We start from the raw sequence: 16,105 nt of genomic DNA, 5'->3' as shown, positions 1-16,105 counted from the left end.
TCATTAAAGGAGCCTCTGAATGAGGCTGATGGTGCTAGCCGCCCCTTTAACGAGACTTTATTGTGCCTGGTGCTCATAATTAGAGTCTGCAGAGAGCAGCTTAGGTGACTGCTGGCTGGTGGCCGTGGTGCATTATGGGAAGATCCTGAGTGAGGCTCTCTGAGAGGGATTCCACTGAAGGTCACCTGTCATTCGCGAGATCTTCTAAGTTCTCTGCCTCGTTATTCATGAACTGTTAAATGATTCATCTACTGGAACTTGTAAACAGGCCAGAAAACAGCTTATTCTAGAAGGTGTGGACCTCAACTGACCAAACCAGGTCAGATACGAACGTGGTTCACTGGCCCAATCAGCCTCCCATTTCCTCCCGGAAGGAACTCGGTCCACAAGGAGCTGCTTCGTTTCATATCTCGAAAGAAATTGCCCGTCACATGACTAACCACACAAAATAATAACCTTCATCTCTGCCTTTGTTAGCACGCTAAAAATACACACCCGAAAAAGTGGGAAGGAAAAGAAGAGGCCACGCTGCGCCAAATCTGAAATGATTCTGGTAATTTCATAGTCTTTTTGAAGATGGAAATCAAAGTGCGGCATATGCCTCTGAGTACATGACTGTGTTCGGGTGGGGGTGGGGCTGGGTGGGGGGGGGGGGGGGGGGGGAATGCCAGAGCACAGGCGCAGAAGAGAGAATAAGAGGCGAAGAACTCTTCTACCTCTACGGGATGGAGATGCAAAACTCTCCAGCAAATTCCGCAGCCTTCGTACGGCACATTTGAGGACCTGCCTGTTCTGTCGGTACCTCGGCAGGTGCTGGGTTCGCCACACACAGACGTGTTCCCGTTTACACTGAGAAGGCTCATCTGGAGCGTAAACCAGACTGTCACACCGGCCCCACAAGCCTTTAGCGCGAGAGCTTTGCCAACATCGTCACCATGCTGCACTTTTTAAATGCAATTAATATAAATCAGATGTAAATGGGACATCTCACATGCGGAAGATCAATCCTTTCACCACCTCCCAAGTCATACTTTCAAAATTTATGAATCGCTAGAAGTTTTCAGTTGCTTTCCGTTACCGATGGTGACCATACAGCTGACGCCCAAAAAAGTGGTACCCATGGTGACGGAACACCATTCAGGCCCCTCCCCCTACAAATCCCAGCCTGGGCATCACTTTCTCACTTAATCAAGGCTGATTCACGTTGCCACTTTACGAAAAGGAACGACGCCACCCACTCCCACGCGTTCTCGGAGGAGTTGGACACCTCTCCCGGACGGCACTGATGTGGCTGACACCCCGAGCTATCCGTCGGGGCGTCTTCGGCTGGCGTTTCTCCATGAGGCCCCCGACTAGCATGCCGCTGGCTGATGTTACGGCGAAGGCCGGAAACCCCCCCTACAGGCGTAAGACAGGAAAGAAGCTGATTTCGTAACGCCCCCTCATCAGGCTGTAGAGAAGCTTGTCTGTGAAGTCTGTGAATACACAAGCTACTATGAACAGCAGGGGGCATAGTGATTAAGGACATGGTTCAAGTCTCAGTGGGATCCCATTGTAGTACCGTTCACTAACGTACTTAAGCTGAATCAGCCCTGTTGTGTTAACTTCCCAGCCGTATCAATGGGTAAAAATTATAAGTATCAGCTAAACAACCAAATGAATGCAGTAACACTGCTTATGCTATTTTAACAAGCTGTTGCCCTACAGTGGCCTGCTCTCTGCACCCCACGATCAAGATTCTGATCACAGAAACACTGTATTTCCTGGGTTTGGTTTTAGATGGGGTGATGTGTGGCTCTGCAGGTTAGAACTCTGTGTCGGTTCAAATCCCATTGCCAGCATGGTGATCATATCACCGGTGGACCCTTGAGCAAGGCTCTTAACCCCAGAAACTGCTCCAGGGGTGCTGGAGAAATGGCTGACCCTGCATTCTGACCCCAAGCTTTGCCGCTGTAAGTGTGTCTCATAAGACAGTAGGGTTGGATAAGTCAAAAATAAAGAATTCCCGTAGACTTTTACAAATGGTAATAAAGTATCGTCGTCATTAACTGTGATGCTTCAGAAGCATTAGCGCACATGGTCAAGTCGCCGATTTTGTCTCCTGTCCCGTGGTGCAAACAAAGCCTTAATTTCACCATCTGATCACTCTGGCAGATATGCATATCGCTGCAGGCCGTCTAGAGGACGGCTGGCTGCGGGGGCACCTGTTTTTCCTACGTTACGTCCCGCTGTTCCCAGTGACCGCTAAGCTCGGGCAGATAACAGACAGATGCCCATATCTGCATCTCTGCTCCCCGTCCTAGAGCTGCCAAGGCCGTGATCTCCCCCGAGGATGAGGGGTGGCAAATTTCTGAAACAGAAATCTTAATTAAACTTTTCCAAGGGAACCTTCTACTGCCTTCCAGTTGGGATTAAAATGAAGGATGAGCCACTTGGCTGGAGGAAGAAGGAACAAAAGTAATAGAGATTTCCAGGGGCTTGTAATAACGCTATGATGGTCTGGTTAACATGTGGCTGAACATCTACAGTACCAGTGAAAAGTCTGGACACACCTACAGAAAATCATGTTTTTCAGCAAGATGACCCTAAGCACACCTCAAAGTTATGCAGTCAGTATTATCTTGTGAACAAGGAAAAAGATGGAGTGCTGCGACAGATGACCTGGCCCCCACAATCCCCCAGCCTAAACCCTATAGAGCTGGTTTGGGATGATTTGGATCAAAGAGCAAAAGCAAGGTAGCTAACCTGTACCCAGAACTTGTGTAAATTGCTTCAGGACTGTTGGAGAAGAATTCCAGGCGGCTACATCTGGAAGCTGGTTGAAAGAACCAAGAGTCAGCAATGTTGTCATCAAAGCAAAAGGGGATTATCTTGAAGTGTCTAAAATTTGAAGATATTTTGAGATATTGAACACTTCTCTTGGACGTTGCAATATTTGATATGTCTTCACTGTGGTTTTCTGTAAGGTGAATAACATAGCTAAAATAGAGATAAATGCATTGAGAGTAGATGTGTCCAGATATTTCACTGGTATTGTACTTCCTTCACTTTCCTCCATCTTGTCTACAGCCCACAATCCCACAGTCCTCATCAGCCTCCCCAGTCTCGTAGTTTAGCCAGGTCAAGCCAACTCGCTCATTCTCGGGTCTCAATGGTGACTATTCCGCTTTTACACTGGCATACCAGAACCAAGCCGTACCCAAGCTGTACCCAAGCTGTACCCAAGCTGTACCCCAGCTGTACCTCAAACTCAAAGAGAGACTAGTTACAGAGCAGTTCCAAGTTGCTTTGGTTTTCTACTGCAGAGTGGTTGGCAAGGTAAAAGCACTGCTGGCTTTAGAGAGTGATAATGACGTAAAACCGAAGAGAGGCTTATTTATTGTTTACATGGTGTACATTGATTTTATATGTGCTAATTTCCACTAGCACATCTGTGAGAATTGCTATTTTGTGTTACCATCAAATGCTAGCAGAATTAGCATTTGCTTGTGTAAATTTTCATTACAAATTCATTCCGTTCCACTGTTCTATAGTACTTTTTTAAGTAGGAAATTTTCAAGTTCCAAATGATCTGAAATGCATTGATATGTCACAATGTGTGATACTGCAAATGATGAATAATATATAGAAAGTGCCCTTTTTTCTCTGAGCAGTTTGACCAATCAGACGGTGGTGACTTAGCCAGTTCGACTTAAGTGTGCCTTTATCCCTGCTAGTGAGCAGAGCTATGTCACAACAGGTACAGGCTGGATAATTTACAATGGAAAACTGTCGGTTCCCAGTACGGCTCAGTTCTTGGTGGCGGTGGAAAAGCGCCATATGGGGCCTGAATTACACCAGCCCAGGCAAAGCCCCGCCACAATGTCAGAAGACCAACGGAGGGTGTGCGATGGGGAAGCAGCCAGTAATGCAGCACGAGGGTTTTCACACAATTGATAGCCAGTCCAATGAAGACGGTGAGTTCCGGTTGCAGCAGTAAAGCTACAATCAAAAACTCAAATGTGGAAAAGCACAATCATCGCATATGAACTACGACTGGACCAGTCAGAGACACAGATTGTGTCTATGTCCACTTCCCTGGATACAGCAGGTATATAAAAATCAAAAGTGAGGGTAAAAACAAGAACCATTGGAGAAAACGAACAAAATCACTGTAGGTGGACAAGATCCATACCCCTATATGGCAATTTACACACTCCTAGGTTTACAATAAAGTGGTTTACAACAAATACACTTCAGCCCTTTAGTAAAACATAACACCAACCATGATGTGCAACCAAAAGTCATTCCTACAAGTAGATAAATCCTATTTTTCCCAAACAGTTATATAACACAGGCACATAAAATCAATAAAATCAATTAAAATGTAATTGATTGGTTTTATAACAACAATCATTAGTTAATTAATTTGTTCACAAAAATATATGTCACATTAGAAACAACCCGTAGTTTTAAGCATTAATTTTCAGTACCAACAAATCGAAACCCAAATTACAATTATAAAAGAGCTGTTCTGAGTTACCAAGTTCATTGACAAAAGCCTCACTGTGTGCTTTTTTAATTAGTAACACCTCTGAAATAAAATAAAACACCAAACATTTGTGCTTAGTATCCCTTAGGATCCAATGACTACAATTGCAATTAATAGCAAAATGGTAAGAACAGAACTGAATGAGTCAGTCAAGAAAATATGACACTTAATAAAAAGAAAATGTCCTGGTGGAAGATATGTGTAGATATGCTAAACACTGCTTGTCAAAGGACTTTTGTTACGAAACCAATTAATTTGCAACGTTTCACAGAATTAAGGAAGCATCTCAAGACTTTCTGTATATCAGAAGATACACAGCACCACAGGCTGAAGACCACAGCGACGAACAAACCATAAGAAACCTAAATCACCAAGAGCCGTTGAGCGGAAAGAGAGGACAACATGGAAATCGAAAACTCACGATTCACGGCCGTCAGAATCGAAAGTAGCACAGTGTCAGGCTGAACGAGGCTGCCTCCTGCATCATAATCATCCTCACCCTCCTGCCCAGATGACAAAGCTACGATGGGGCAACTTCAGGACCTCCTCCATCGGCCTCCCCCGCATAATTATCCTGGCCTATTTCAGGGCCACTCTAATGAGACACCCTGGGATTACAGAGCAAGGCGTGGGGGGTGGGCTGGGGGTGGGATGGAGGGTGGGGGGTGGGATGGAGGGTGGGGGGGGGGGGTTCACTGGCATCCATGATCAATTCTTCAGCTCTGACAGGTAGGGCGACTTGAAGGCATCTCCCCACGTGTTACGGCCCGATAGGGCCGATCCGGAGATAGCGGCCAACATCTGTGACTTCACGGGGTTCCTGAAATGCATCACATGATTAACAGGAAGCCAGCCACCACGTAACTGATCCTGTCACAGCAATCAGGCCTATGGCATACAGCGCAAAAGTTGACTGGCTGCTTTTCCTTTCCATGCAGTAGAGTTTGCACCAGACATCAATTAGGCAGTGTCTATAAAAATCCGATAAACAATGCAGCTTAATCCCTTAAACGCACGTATCAAAAGTTCCTTCCTGCACCCAAAAGGAACCAATCAGATTTGCCGCTGCTTGTTTGTAAAATAAACATATCGATGACAGTGAATCGTTGGGGCAGAGGCTCCCGAACATCCCCTCCCCACTGTTCTACCTACTGTGGCACAAACCTCTACACTCACACATCCTTATATGGGCCGACAGATACAAATGAGTCCTTGATACGGACAGCCGTCCCAAGCAGGTTAACCGGGCAACCGCTCACCTGCCCAAGACTGTGGCCTGAGCCCCGGCCAATCCGGCAGGTGCAGCTACTCAGCCTCCAGGCCCCCAGGTGGCCCTCGGCCACGTCGCGGCCTCTAACCGCCTGGCTAACCGCGAGGGCTGCAGTTCGGCTCCTACCGTGGAACCTTCTTTCCCTTCCGGCACCCTCCAGAGACAAGAGACAAACCGCGCGCCCTGTTTCCCTACCCGCCCCGTCCAGTAACTTCTGCTTCTGAGAGACATGAGGCGTGAGTGGACCGGTGCCCGTTGGGGTTACATCATGCATGCGTCATCCGTGTGTGATGTTCATCTGTCCGGCGCTATCCTCTGAGAGCGCGTCGCGACGTCATTCCGAAGAGCTGCCCTCAATCTGAGCTTCGGCAGGGAGCAAAGCGGCCCGGAACCACCCATCAGCAGGCGAATCCCTAAACGCGGGCAATGCAGTACGGCAGTGCCAACTCAACCAAATCACGTCGTTTGATCGCTCCTATTCAGCTCAGGTTCCAGGTGTCTGTTGACCCAGTCTAACTACCACAGCTCCCACTGTGTGACCAAAACCACCCGCCTACCCCCAATCCTTGCCACCCCCCCCCCCCCCCCCCAGGATGTCCTAATGTAACTGGCAGTATGGCTCCAGCAGATCTAGCCCTCACCGGCCACTGAATTATTCCAAAGCAAATAAGACGGAAACACTGTGCATCTCCGCCGGCATGATCTTCTCTTTCACTTGGAGCTGATCGTTACTTTCTTCTCAGCATCCTCCCAGGCCGAGGCCTGCTCCCTCTCCCCTCCCTCTCGCCCCGTCTCCCCTCGCTGTGACACTCTCTGCTTCTCAGCCATCTCCCGCCTCTCTTCCACATTTGTTTCCTCTATCCCTTCACGCCTCCACACAAACATGCCTGGCCGACGTGGAGAGGCTTAAACAAAAAAGAAAAAAAGGAAAGAAAAAAAATCCCCCTGCCTGCCTCTTCTCATCCCGGCGCTTAAATGTTTATTTACGGCGCTGCAGTCTTCCTCTCTCGGCAACAGCCTCCCGTTATCCGAGCAGCCCCTTCGTTAATTATGCCGAACGGTGATCCTGGTTAAGGAAGAATCCAAATAAATGAGTGATGCATGGAATTAGCTTACCGGCAAGGGAAAACAATGATTTAATGAGCAAGACATGCAGAAATTCAAAAAGGAAAAGTATTCATACAGTGAGATGTCTGCAAATAACTAATCCTGAATGTCACTTATAATCAATAATTAAATTTTAAAACTTTTTATAGTAATAATTACCATTAATACTAATCAGAGATACGAGAACCAAAATACTTCTGGATTATATGGAAAAGCTGGTGGGTTGTATGGGAAAATTGATGGGTTACAAGGGGAAAACTGCTCTAACTGCTGGGTTATATAGGGAAACTGCTGGTTTCTATAAGAAATCTGCTGGGTTATATAGGAAAACTGCTGGTTTATATGGGAAATCTGCTGGTTTACATAGGAAAACTGCTGGGTTATATGGGAAAACTGCTGGTTTCTATGGGAAATCTGCTGGGTTATATGGGAAAACTGCTGGGATATATAGGAAAACTGCTGGTTTATATGGGAAATCTGCTGGGTTATATGGGAAAACTGCTGGGTTATATGGGAAAACTGCTGGTTTATATGGGGAATCTGCTGGATTATATAGGACACCTGCTGGTTTCTATGGGAAATCTGCTGGGTTATATGGGAAAACTGCTGGGTTATATGGGAAAACTGCTGGGTTATATGGTATATCTGCTGGGTTATATGGGAAAACTGCTGGTTTCAAAGGGAAATCAGCTGGTTTATATGGGAAATCTGCTGGGTTATATGGGAAAACTGCTGGGTTATATAGGAAATCTGCTGGGTTATATAGGATATCTGCTGGGTTATATGGGGAAAACTGCCACAACAGAGAGTTCATGGTATTGTAGCATACATATGACACAGGCCAAGTTTGCTTCACTTTGCTGCAATACTCACAAACTGACAAAAACATGACAGAACTGTTACTGCATCCATCTTCAGAACCCTGGTCAGGGAGGCGAGGGAGGCCTGGAGTATATCGCAGGCAGCACAAAACTGGAGTATACACTATCGTCATTACATAAGCCGGAGTGTAACAGTACACGTATTCATATGAAGATTTTCAGTATGGGCCTTTCGGTTTGGTACGCGTCTGTACTGAACGAATGCAGCAAATGCGCAACATCTGATTCTTGTGTGTTTCCCCTGAGCAACATTCGGAAAGGGGAGGATTAAGCAGCGCCACTACGCATACGTGCGTACGTCCTAATGGGAAGCCGGAAGATGTTAATGTGAATACAAGTACAGCACAGGTATTTTTTAAAATGCTGCACCATAATGGATGTTTATTTTGTCATGCTTTGTATTTTTTGAGACAATATTTGTGTTGCACAGTTCAAATATGAAGCTGAAAGCTGCTAATGTGAATACAATATAGAACAGGTACAGTTAATTTTCTAAATGTGCACCTTAATGGATGTTTCATTTATTTTTATTTACTTTTATTTTACTTTTTATCAGTCGGTTGCAGCAGTATTGACAGAAACTTTTTATTTAAGAAAGACAGTCATACTTTGCTCTGTAAACCACAGTTTAATAAAGAAAAAATAAGCAATTTATGTTTTGTTTCTTTTACCTCCGCTGTATCGAAAATGTACCGAACCACGACTTCAAAACTGAGTTACGTGTCGAATCCTGATTTTTATGTATCTCCCATTCATAAATGATATACTATTATAGTAGATTAAACAGTAGAATAAAGTACAATGTAGAAGAATTAAAAAAAAATCCTGGTATATTCATTAATCAAACCAGAAAGTAGTCTGGCTGTTAAGTGTAATAACTGAATCAGAATCAGAAAGCAAGTCTGGGATGTCTTACATAGACCTGCGCTCAGAAACAACCCAAGAGGACCTGTTGTGTGGCTCAGTGGGCTAGGTTGCTGTGCCTCTGATCAGAAGGCTGTTGGATCAAATCCCACAGTCAGCAGTGTGATGTTACTGTTGAGTCCTTAACCCTAATCGCTCCAGGGATTGGCTGACCGCTTTCTCTGGTTAAAAGCATCTGCTAACTAAATCAAAAATAAGTCATTAAGTGCCAAGTTTTCAGATCATACAAATATGTGGGTGTTGGCACATGTGCAGATTTGTCTGTGTGACAAGCCCCCCATCCCCAAGTAACATACTGAGGTAAACATGACTAATATATTCACCTAATGGCCATCCCTGCTTTTCACCACAACCAGGGCATCAGCATGTACCTTACAGGCCAGGACTCATTTAGGTAAGACATGTTTAAAAAACTGAATGGATTCCGGTCCCACACAGCAAATAGTGATGGCTAAGCAGGTATTATGCCGCTATGAGCACAACTCAAACCTGCAAGCCAACGTCACCATTTAGGTAAATGCAGTCTTTAAATGTGCCACTTCACCTCATTCTCCTGTTATTTTTCTAAATGTTTAGCATGGCAATCCAAATGTAAACCAACACTGGTTGTGCTGACATGTCCACAGAGGTAAACCACAATTCATCGGACACATTCCCCGCATAAACAGTCATATTCATGATCATATTCTGTTCAATTTATACACCTTCCCATAATCTTCCCCTAAATCGTTTGACAACAAGAGTGGCTTCAAAGATGAACAACAATCCACAATATTTCTTTTTCTGGCATTAATTATCTGAGTGGAAATAAAAGGAAAAGGAAATAAAACTCCTGAGGTAGTTAGAAAAGAAAAAAACATCTGGACTAAGTCCAACTGCCTGCCTGATCCCCATGATATATGAGTCTGTGCAATAAACTTTAATCCTCTTTCTCTTTTTAATATATTACTAACTTGCAAAAAACTGTCAGCCTGGAACTAAATACAAATGATTTCTGGTAAAGCACTTTTCCGACATTTATGCATAATTTGATAGCTGACAGCACATTTCTAAAATAAAATGCACTTAATGTGCATTTAACAATAAACTTAATTAACAGCAAATCACTCAGAATTCTACAAAAACTACAAGTCACGCCGTTTTATTTGTTATATCACATAATAAAGCCCTTCACATCTCCAGCACGTATTGCCTGCAGTCCTAATTATAACCTTCTAGCGCAGCATAACGAACAACAAAGCGATAGGTAGTCTCGGTGTTTTACACATTTTAATTTACATTTTGTAATTCCCCCGCTAACAAATTAAGTTTTCTTAGCACATAAAAGCATGTGAAAAATAACAAACACACACACTCCAAAAACTGGCAAGGATTTGTGTCGTTACATATGTGATTAAAGTATATGTATATGTTGTGTACTACTCAAATATATAAATATTATGCATGGATACAAATCGAGCGCTTTCATTAGTTATCTAACATACTAAACAGTTGTGATCATAACAGTTATCGTATACCCCACGCAGCTCGTCGTATATACGAGAAACTACAATTAATTTTGGGTCATATTTTGTTAATGTGAAGCACAGAATAGGTTACATGCGGCGATCAAACCCTCCCTTAGCTGTGCTGACTTCGTCTTTCTCTCCCTCTCTCCTCTACCTCTCCCCCACCCCCTTCTCTCACTCTCTCTCTTCAACCCCCGCCCCAGTCCAAAAACAGCATCAAAGCAATCAAAATGGTAATGTTCAGCATGAATGGGGGCCCATCCCTCCCCCCACCGCCGCCAAACTCTGCAGACTTTTTCTCCATGTTAGGGAGAAACCAACCGACCGACCGCCCCCCCCCCCAGCCCCCTTCGGTGCGAAATGGAATCTTCCACTATCATACTGGAGTGCTTTACACAAATACCATCAAAACAGCAGCCCCCCTATTCACATTTTAAAGAAAAACAGCAGCAGGGGTGGGGGGGGAAGGTAAAGAAAAAAATCCCCGTATTTCGTCCAGTCTCCAGTGCATTTCCGCCCGATACTTCGTCCGCGTTTAATTAACGAGGATAAAAAAAAATCAAGGCGCTGTTCCAAGTGCTGAAAACTGCATTCCTGAGAAATTGATTAAACTTAAGCAAGGGCCCTATTGCTTCCTGCTCGGAGCATATAAAAGCAGCCCCGCCACCGAGGATTTCTTGTCCCCCGGCGTCTCTTCTTTAACTTTACATGGAAACCGAAAGCAGGGGCTCCGCCGCGCATCCCTGCGCTGCCTGAAAGCGCTTCTCCGCGGTGCAAAAGTCGGACCGACGGAAGGCGGCTTTTGCATGCAACACCACAACTGTGTGCACCATTTTCACTTTGATTGGGGGAGGGAAGGAAAAAAAAGACGAACAGACGGAGATCAGTCTCTCTTCTAGCGCGGTTATTCGTGCGATGTTTTATTTAAAAAAATAATATTAAAAAGTAAAAGTGCGAGAGCCAAAGTCGAATCAAATGCTACCACGTCATCATATGACCAAGGAGAAATAATACCTCAAGATCGCAAAGTAACCTATAAGTCCCTTTACAAATGCAAACATTGCAAAGCAAACGGGCACTCACTTTTTTACACTTTATTTCTTGGGTGTATGACGATCGGGGAAAAGTGGGCTGCGAGCTCTTGGTATCCCCTCCTGTATTACTCTCCAGAATCATGTCGACCTACTCAAAATGGACGCTATTTTTCCCAACATTTCACGTTGCACAACTTAAAGTGCATTCAAACAAAAAAACCGCTGTTTACCCCGAAAAACACCGATCTCAAGCAAAACAAGACAGGGATTGACTTTTCTCTAAATACATGCTGATGAAAGGCGCAGCTTTCCTCGCACGTCGACTTATTAAAAACTGACCGTGACATGGAACTGTTATGGCAGTTTTTACTACCCATTACATGTATTTGTTTTAAAAAAGAACCTTACTTGTTTCTCACTTAGGGCTGTTACTCTTGTTTGCCTTTCGTGTTGCTGTTTCTTACGCTCACCATCCTACGATTGAATGCAGAATACAATTAGCGTGAAAACATTAAATCAAAGCTGATTATAAAATTTTAAAAAAAAAACTTACACGGACACGCCGCGTTTCTCTGCAAAGTCACACTAAGGACAAAGCAGTGAAACCGACGCGCATTAGATGGAAGGATCGGGGGAGAGAAAAGATAGAAGTGTGGCGATAAAGTTTATTTTCCTTTTAAAATTATTATTATTTCCCATTCAGTCCCCCCACCACCACCTTGCGACAGCCGTGTTTTTAAGGCGATAGCGATGCTTCGGGGATCGCCGTGTACCTGCCGCTCAATGCTTCATCCGTGCAACTAGTTTCCAAGACGAGGCAGAATAAAAGATTAATATAAAAAGTGTGTGAAGTCGCTGTGTGTGAGAGGGGAGAAACAAAAGCAGCGGGCAGCACACGGCCAGCCAGTTTGTGCCTCATAAATATTCAAGTCTCGTAGCGATCCCTGCACACAAACCGCCGCATTATCACTCAGAAGCGAGTCCCGATTTCGGAAAAAGAGGCATAAAATGGCCCAAACTACTCCAAAAAGTACACGAAGCTGCCCTACAAGAGTAGCACATACCCCGAAGTGGATGGCTGAGATCGGCGGTGCTGAACCTCGGTGCTGAGCCTCTCCATCCCGTCACACTCTTTCACTCTCACTCGCTCCAAACACCACTAAGGCTATAATAAACATTCATTTCGCTTACCTGATGACACTGGATTTCCACTTTCACCGCCTCCTGCGGGCCCTGTAAGTCCATCTTCCGAAACTCCCGAAACACTTTTCCGTCACTTTCAAGGCGATCGGTGTGAAGTTTCCGAAAAAAATAAAGATTTTTTTTAAAGCGACCAACAACAATCGAAAGAAAGAACTACTCAGTCTGAGAAGCAAGTTCGTGTTTCTTTACTGCGAACAGGACTCATCACTCACTTTACGCCAGTCGGCAAAGTGCCCCAAAGACGGAAGAAAGGTTTCAGCACCTGGACAGATCCACTCCTAAAATGGCACCCGGTCGATTTCCGCGATCCGTCAGCTAATCGCTTTCCTTCATCGACAAATAAAACTTGAAATCCCGAGGACTATATTTTGTCCGAGTGCGCGGCTTGATTTCACTTTGCTTGGGGAAAAGTTGCTCTTCGGCTGTCAATGCTAATTCGAAAGTTCCCGGATGGAGCGGTGAAAGAAGAGCAGAACTCTCCCCTCCTCTGTCTCCCTCTCCCCCTTTCTGTCACATACACATACGTACTGTCATGCGCACTCACAGCCTCTCCGCACTGCAAGGGAAACTGAGAAACTCAAGATTCTGGAATTTGTTTTGCGATAAAATGGACCCCAAAGTGTCTTTTTCGTAATAAACCTGTTCATTCTTCCATATAATTTACTTTGGGATGTATAGGCTGTATGTCTTGAAACAGTTTTTGTTTCCATAAGTTAAACGCATAATATATCCGAAGACATTTATTATTATTATTATTATTATTATTATTATTATTATTATGCTTTTAAAAATAAGATATATAACTTCCCTTGGATTATCAAAACTGCTTATATGCATATGCACCTGTAATGAAGAAATTACTATGTAAAACCGTAAAATCATATTTTTTTATCTGTTGAAACTCGATTGAGCTTCTATTCGAATTGTCAACAATCGCCTAATCGTTTCTCTAACATATATTTATTCATGACCAGCATGACTTTCAAAGTACATTCTTGTTAAATTTTGCCACTAGAGAGGACATATTGAAATTAATGACTATGCTCCAAAAGGCAACTTTTAACTCTTCCCTGTGTTATGTGGACTCGGCTACGGGGATGCCTTCAAAAGAAACACACTGCGGTGCAACAATGACCCGTTGTTTTAGGAAAACTACTTGTCCGATTGCAAGTGATTTATATGCAGGCATATTTTACAAGTATATTCTTCAGCTCCCCTTGTGCGATGCCTAAGGATTTGTGTAAGCCCCCTCCCCTCGCTAATACCCCTCTTCCTCCTCCTCCTCCTCCTCCTCCACCCTCCCACCGCAGCACACAAGTCAAGTCGCAATTGGAGGCTGTTGATCTGCGGTGCGAAAGGGATCGCGGCCGGGCCCAATAGGGAGTGGAGTACCCTGCATGTGCCTCCGGCCATCGGGGAGTGGAGCGACAAAAAAACGTAGATGCGCCCTGGAGTGGGTTAGCTGGGAGGGGAGGCTGTCCTCCGAGAACTACCGAAGAGCACCAGTAGTATTGCTGAGCATTTTTATCGCAACTAAAAAAAGCATATTGCCAACAGTTAAAAAAAAAAAAACACCAGCGTTATGTGAACCTCTTCAGAATATCCAAGCACACGTGCCACAAGTTAATAGCATGCACGCCTTGTTTTAAGACATTCGATATTCACGAGAATGCACGTACGTACATTAGACCCGAGGAATAATGGATGGTACCTTGGACAGCGACATTTTTCTACGACGCTTGCTATTAATAATCCTCTCGTATCTATTTTAAAACACAAGTTAATGTGAATCACGTACTAGAATTGCTACAATGCCGCCACCCCATCCCTCATTTTTTTGTCTAATCAGATTCAGCTGATTAAATGGTTAATTTGCCAACCGACCTAGCATATTCGTTATGCTTAGGAATAGGTCTTGATTGCTATTTATAGCGTAGACGCGAAAAATAAAGGCGGCCGTTTCCATTTGCGATAATGCTCGGGCTTTATTCCGGTGACACAGATAAGGGCAGTTTTGGGCATGAGGCGGCCCTCCCCCCACACCTTACAAGCGGGAGGCTCTGTAGCCACCGCCTTACTACATCAGCTGTTACTTTTCATTTCATGGCTCAGTGGTGAAACTCTTTGACTCCTGCAAACTCCTGCAGTCGCTTTCCGTTGCAACATTTCTGACAGTTAGTTTCCATATCCTTATAGACGTTGCTGGTATGGGGGGCATAGAAAAGCCAATTGGTTCATTTCAAATATAACCTATATAATACGTGCTCCCTAAAGGGACAGGGGAGGGTTTCATTCCATCCACGCTGCAGTGATAAACCTCAATAAAATAGGTAGCGATACTGTTGAGCTGGGTGTACTTATACAATCCTACACTGTTACACTGAATTAACACTGCCGATTTTATGTAAGCGCATCAACTCATTACACACACACACACACATACACACACACACACACATATATATATATACTCATTACATATATATGTGTGTGTGTGTGTGTGTGTGAGTGTATAATTGTCATTAGTCGAATTAAGTATATTAGATATTCACTTTGTATAGGCCAAATTATTCTACATGAATTGTAGTAGTTTTGTCTTTATCAATTTACACTTATTTTATTATCTACCCATCTAGGAAAATACTTAAAGTTTTGATGCGCTTATTTGCCATCAAAGTATAACATATTATTCATGCTGTTGATAATACAATAATAATAATAATAATAATCCAGCTGCTGTTCTTGTGCATTTTCATGGGATAACAGTAATGTGGTTATATTCATTAAATCAAATATTTGATATTTATTTATTTATTTATTGCCTGGCACAAAACCCTTTGACAGGAGCCAAATGGCATGCTGTTTGGATAGGCAGTAAGAATGAAAGTATCTGATATATGGATGAGTGTGATGCCTTTCCTGGAATAGTTCCGTTATGTTATCGATGCCATCACAGTAACTATTATCCATACCAAGCAAGGAGTGTATTGTGTCATTATGCCCATTTATCCTCATCTGCTATAGGTTTCCCTGATTTAAGTAACAATCGGGGTCTCTTTGGGCCCCTAACGCTGATAGTGACTCCACATATGTTTTTATCAATGATGTCAAAATATGACATGAGCAAGAATTAATGGGAGGATGACCAGTTAAACAAGGAAAGTGTCATCTGTGAGCTTCTCCATATTTACCACCCATAAACACCTCATTTACGGGCAGATTTTGGGGAAGCATGTATTATACTTAAACAAGGCTGGGATAGGTTAAATGAGTGTTTATTTGTTATTTCATATTAGTTTTTTTTTAATCTTATAAAGAACAATAATTAAGTTAATTGAAACATGTCCCTGAAGCTCAGCAATTATATTAATAAAATAGGCCTAATTTATATTACAAACTTTATATAAAGAAGATATATTTAAGCTGTAATATATTTAAGCTGAATAAGTTGTTGAAACAGCAGAGGGCATCAGTACAAACCAAGACAAGTGTGCAAGCGATGGAGTATTTAACCTAGTGATGGTGATCAGTCAAGATAACAAGAACAAGTGGCTTCCCCTGCTGTTGAACTGAGTTCTTTGTGCTTAGTGTTTCCCAATCCGGTCTTCAGGGACCCACAGATAGTCCACTTTTTTGCTCCCTCCCAG

General features: G+C 43.6%; 1 protein-coding gene across 7 annotated transcripts in view; it reads right to left on the bottom strand.

Moving 5' to 3' along the window:
* The window catches only part of LOC111845701 (PHD finger protein 21B), a 60,613-nt gene extending 47,493 nt beyond the window's left edge, over positions 1–13,120 (bottom strand). Inside the window, exons 1-3 of one of the 7 annotated variants that reach the window (XM_023815306.2) lie at positions 12,671–13,120; positions 12,447–12,531; positions 11,664–11,729 (exon numbers count right to left, since the gene is read on the bottom strand). In XM_023815306.2, the coding sequence (XP_023671074.2) occupies positions 11,664–11,729; positions 12,447–12,500 (120 nt within the window). In that variant the 5' untranslated portion in view covers positions 12,501–12,531; positions 12,671–13,120. The other 6 variants (XM_023815307.2, XM_023815309.2, XM_023815305.2 and 3 more) reach the window with 6 other exon arrangements.
* Between the last annotated feature and the right edge of the window lie 2,985 nt (positions 13,121–16,105).

The sequence above is a fragment of the Paramormyrops kingsleyae genome, chromosome 3 (genome assembly GCF_048594095.1).
Source record: "Paramormyrops kingsleyae isolate MSU_618 chromosome 3, PKINGS_0.4, whole genome shotgun sequence".
In the NCBI taxonomy this organism is placed as follows: Eukaryota; Metazoa; Chordata; class Actinopteri; order Osteoglossiformes; family Mormyridae; genus Paramormyrops; species Paramormyrops kingsleyae.
The sequence above is the reverse complement of the archived record's forward strand: the minus strand, read 5'-3'. Positions and strand labels throughout refer to the sequence as shown.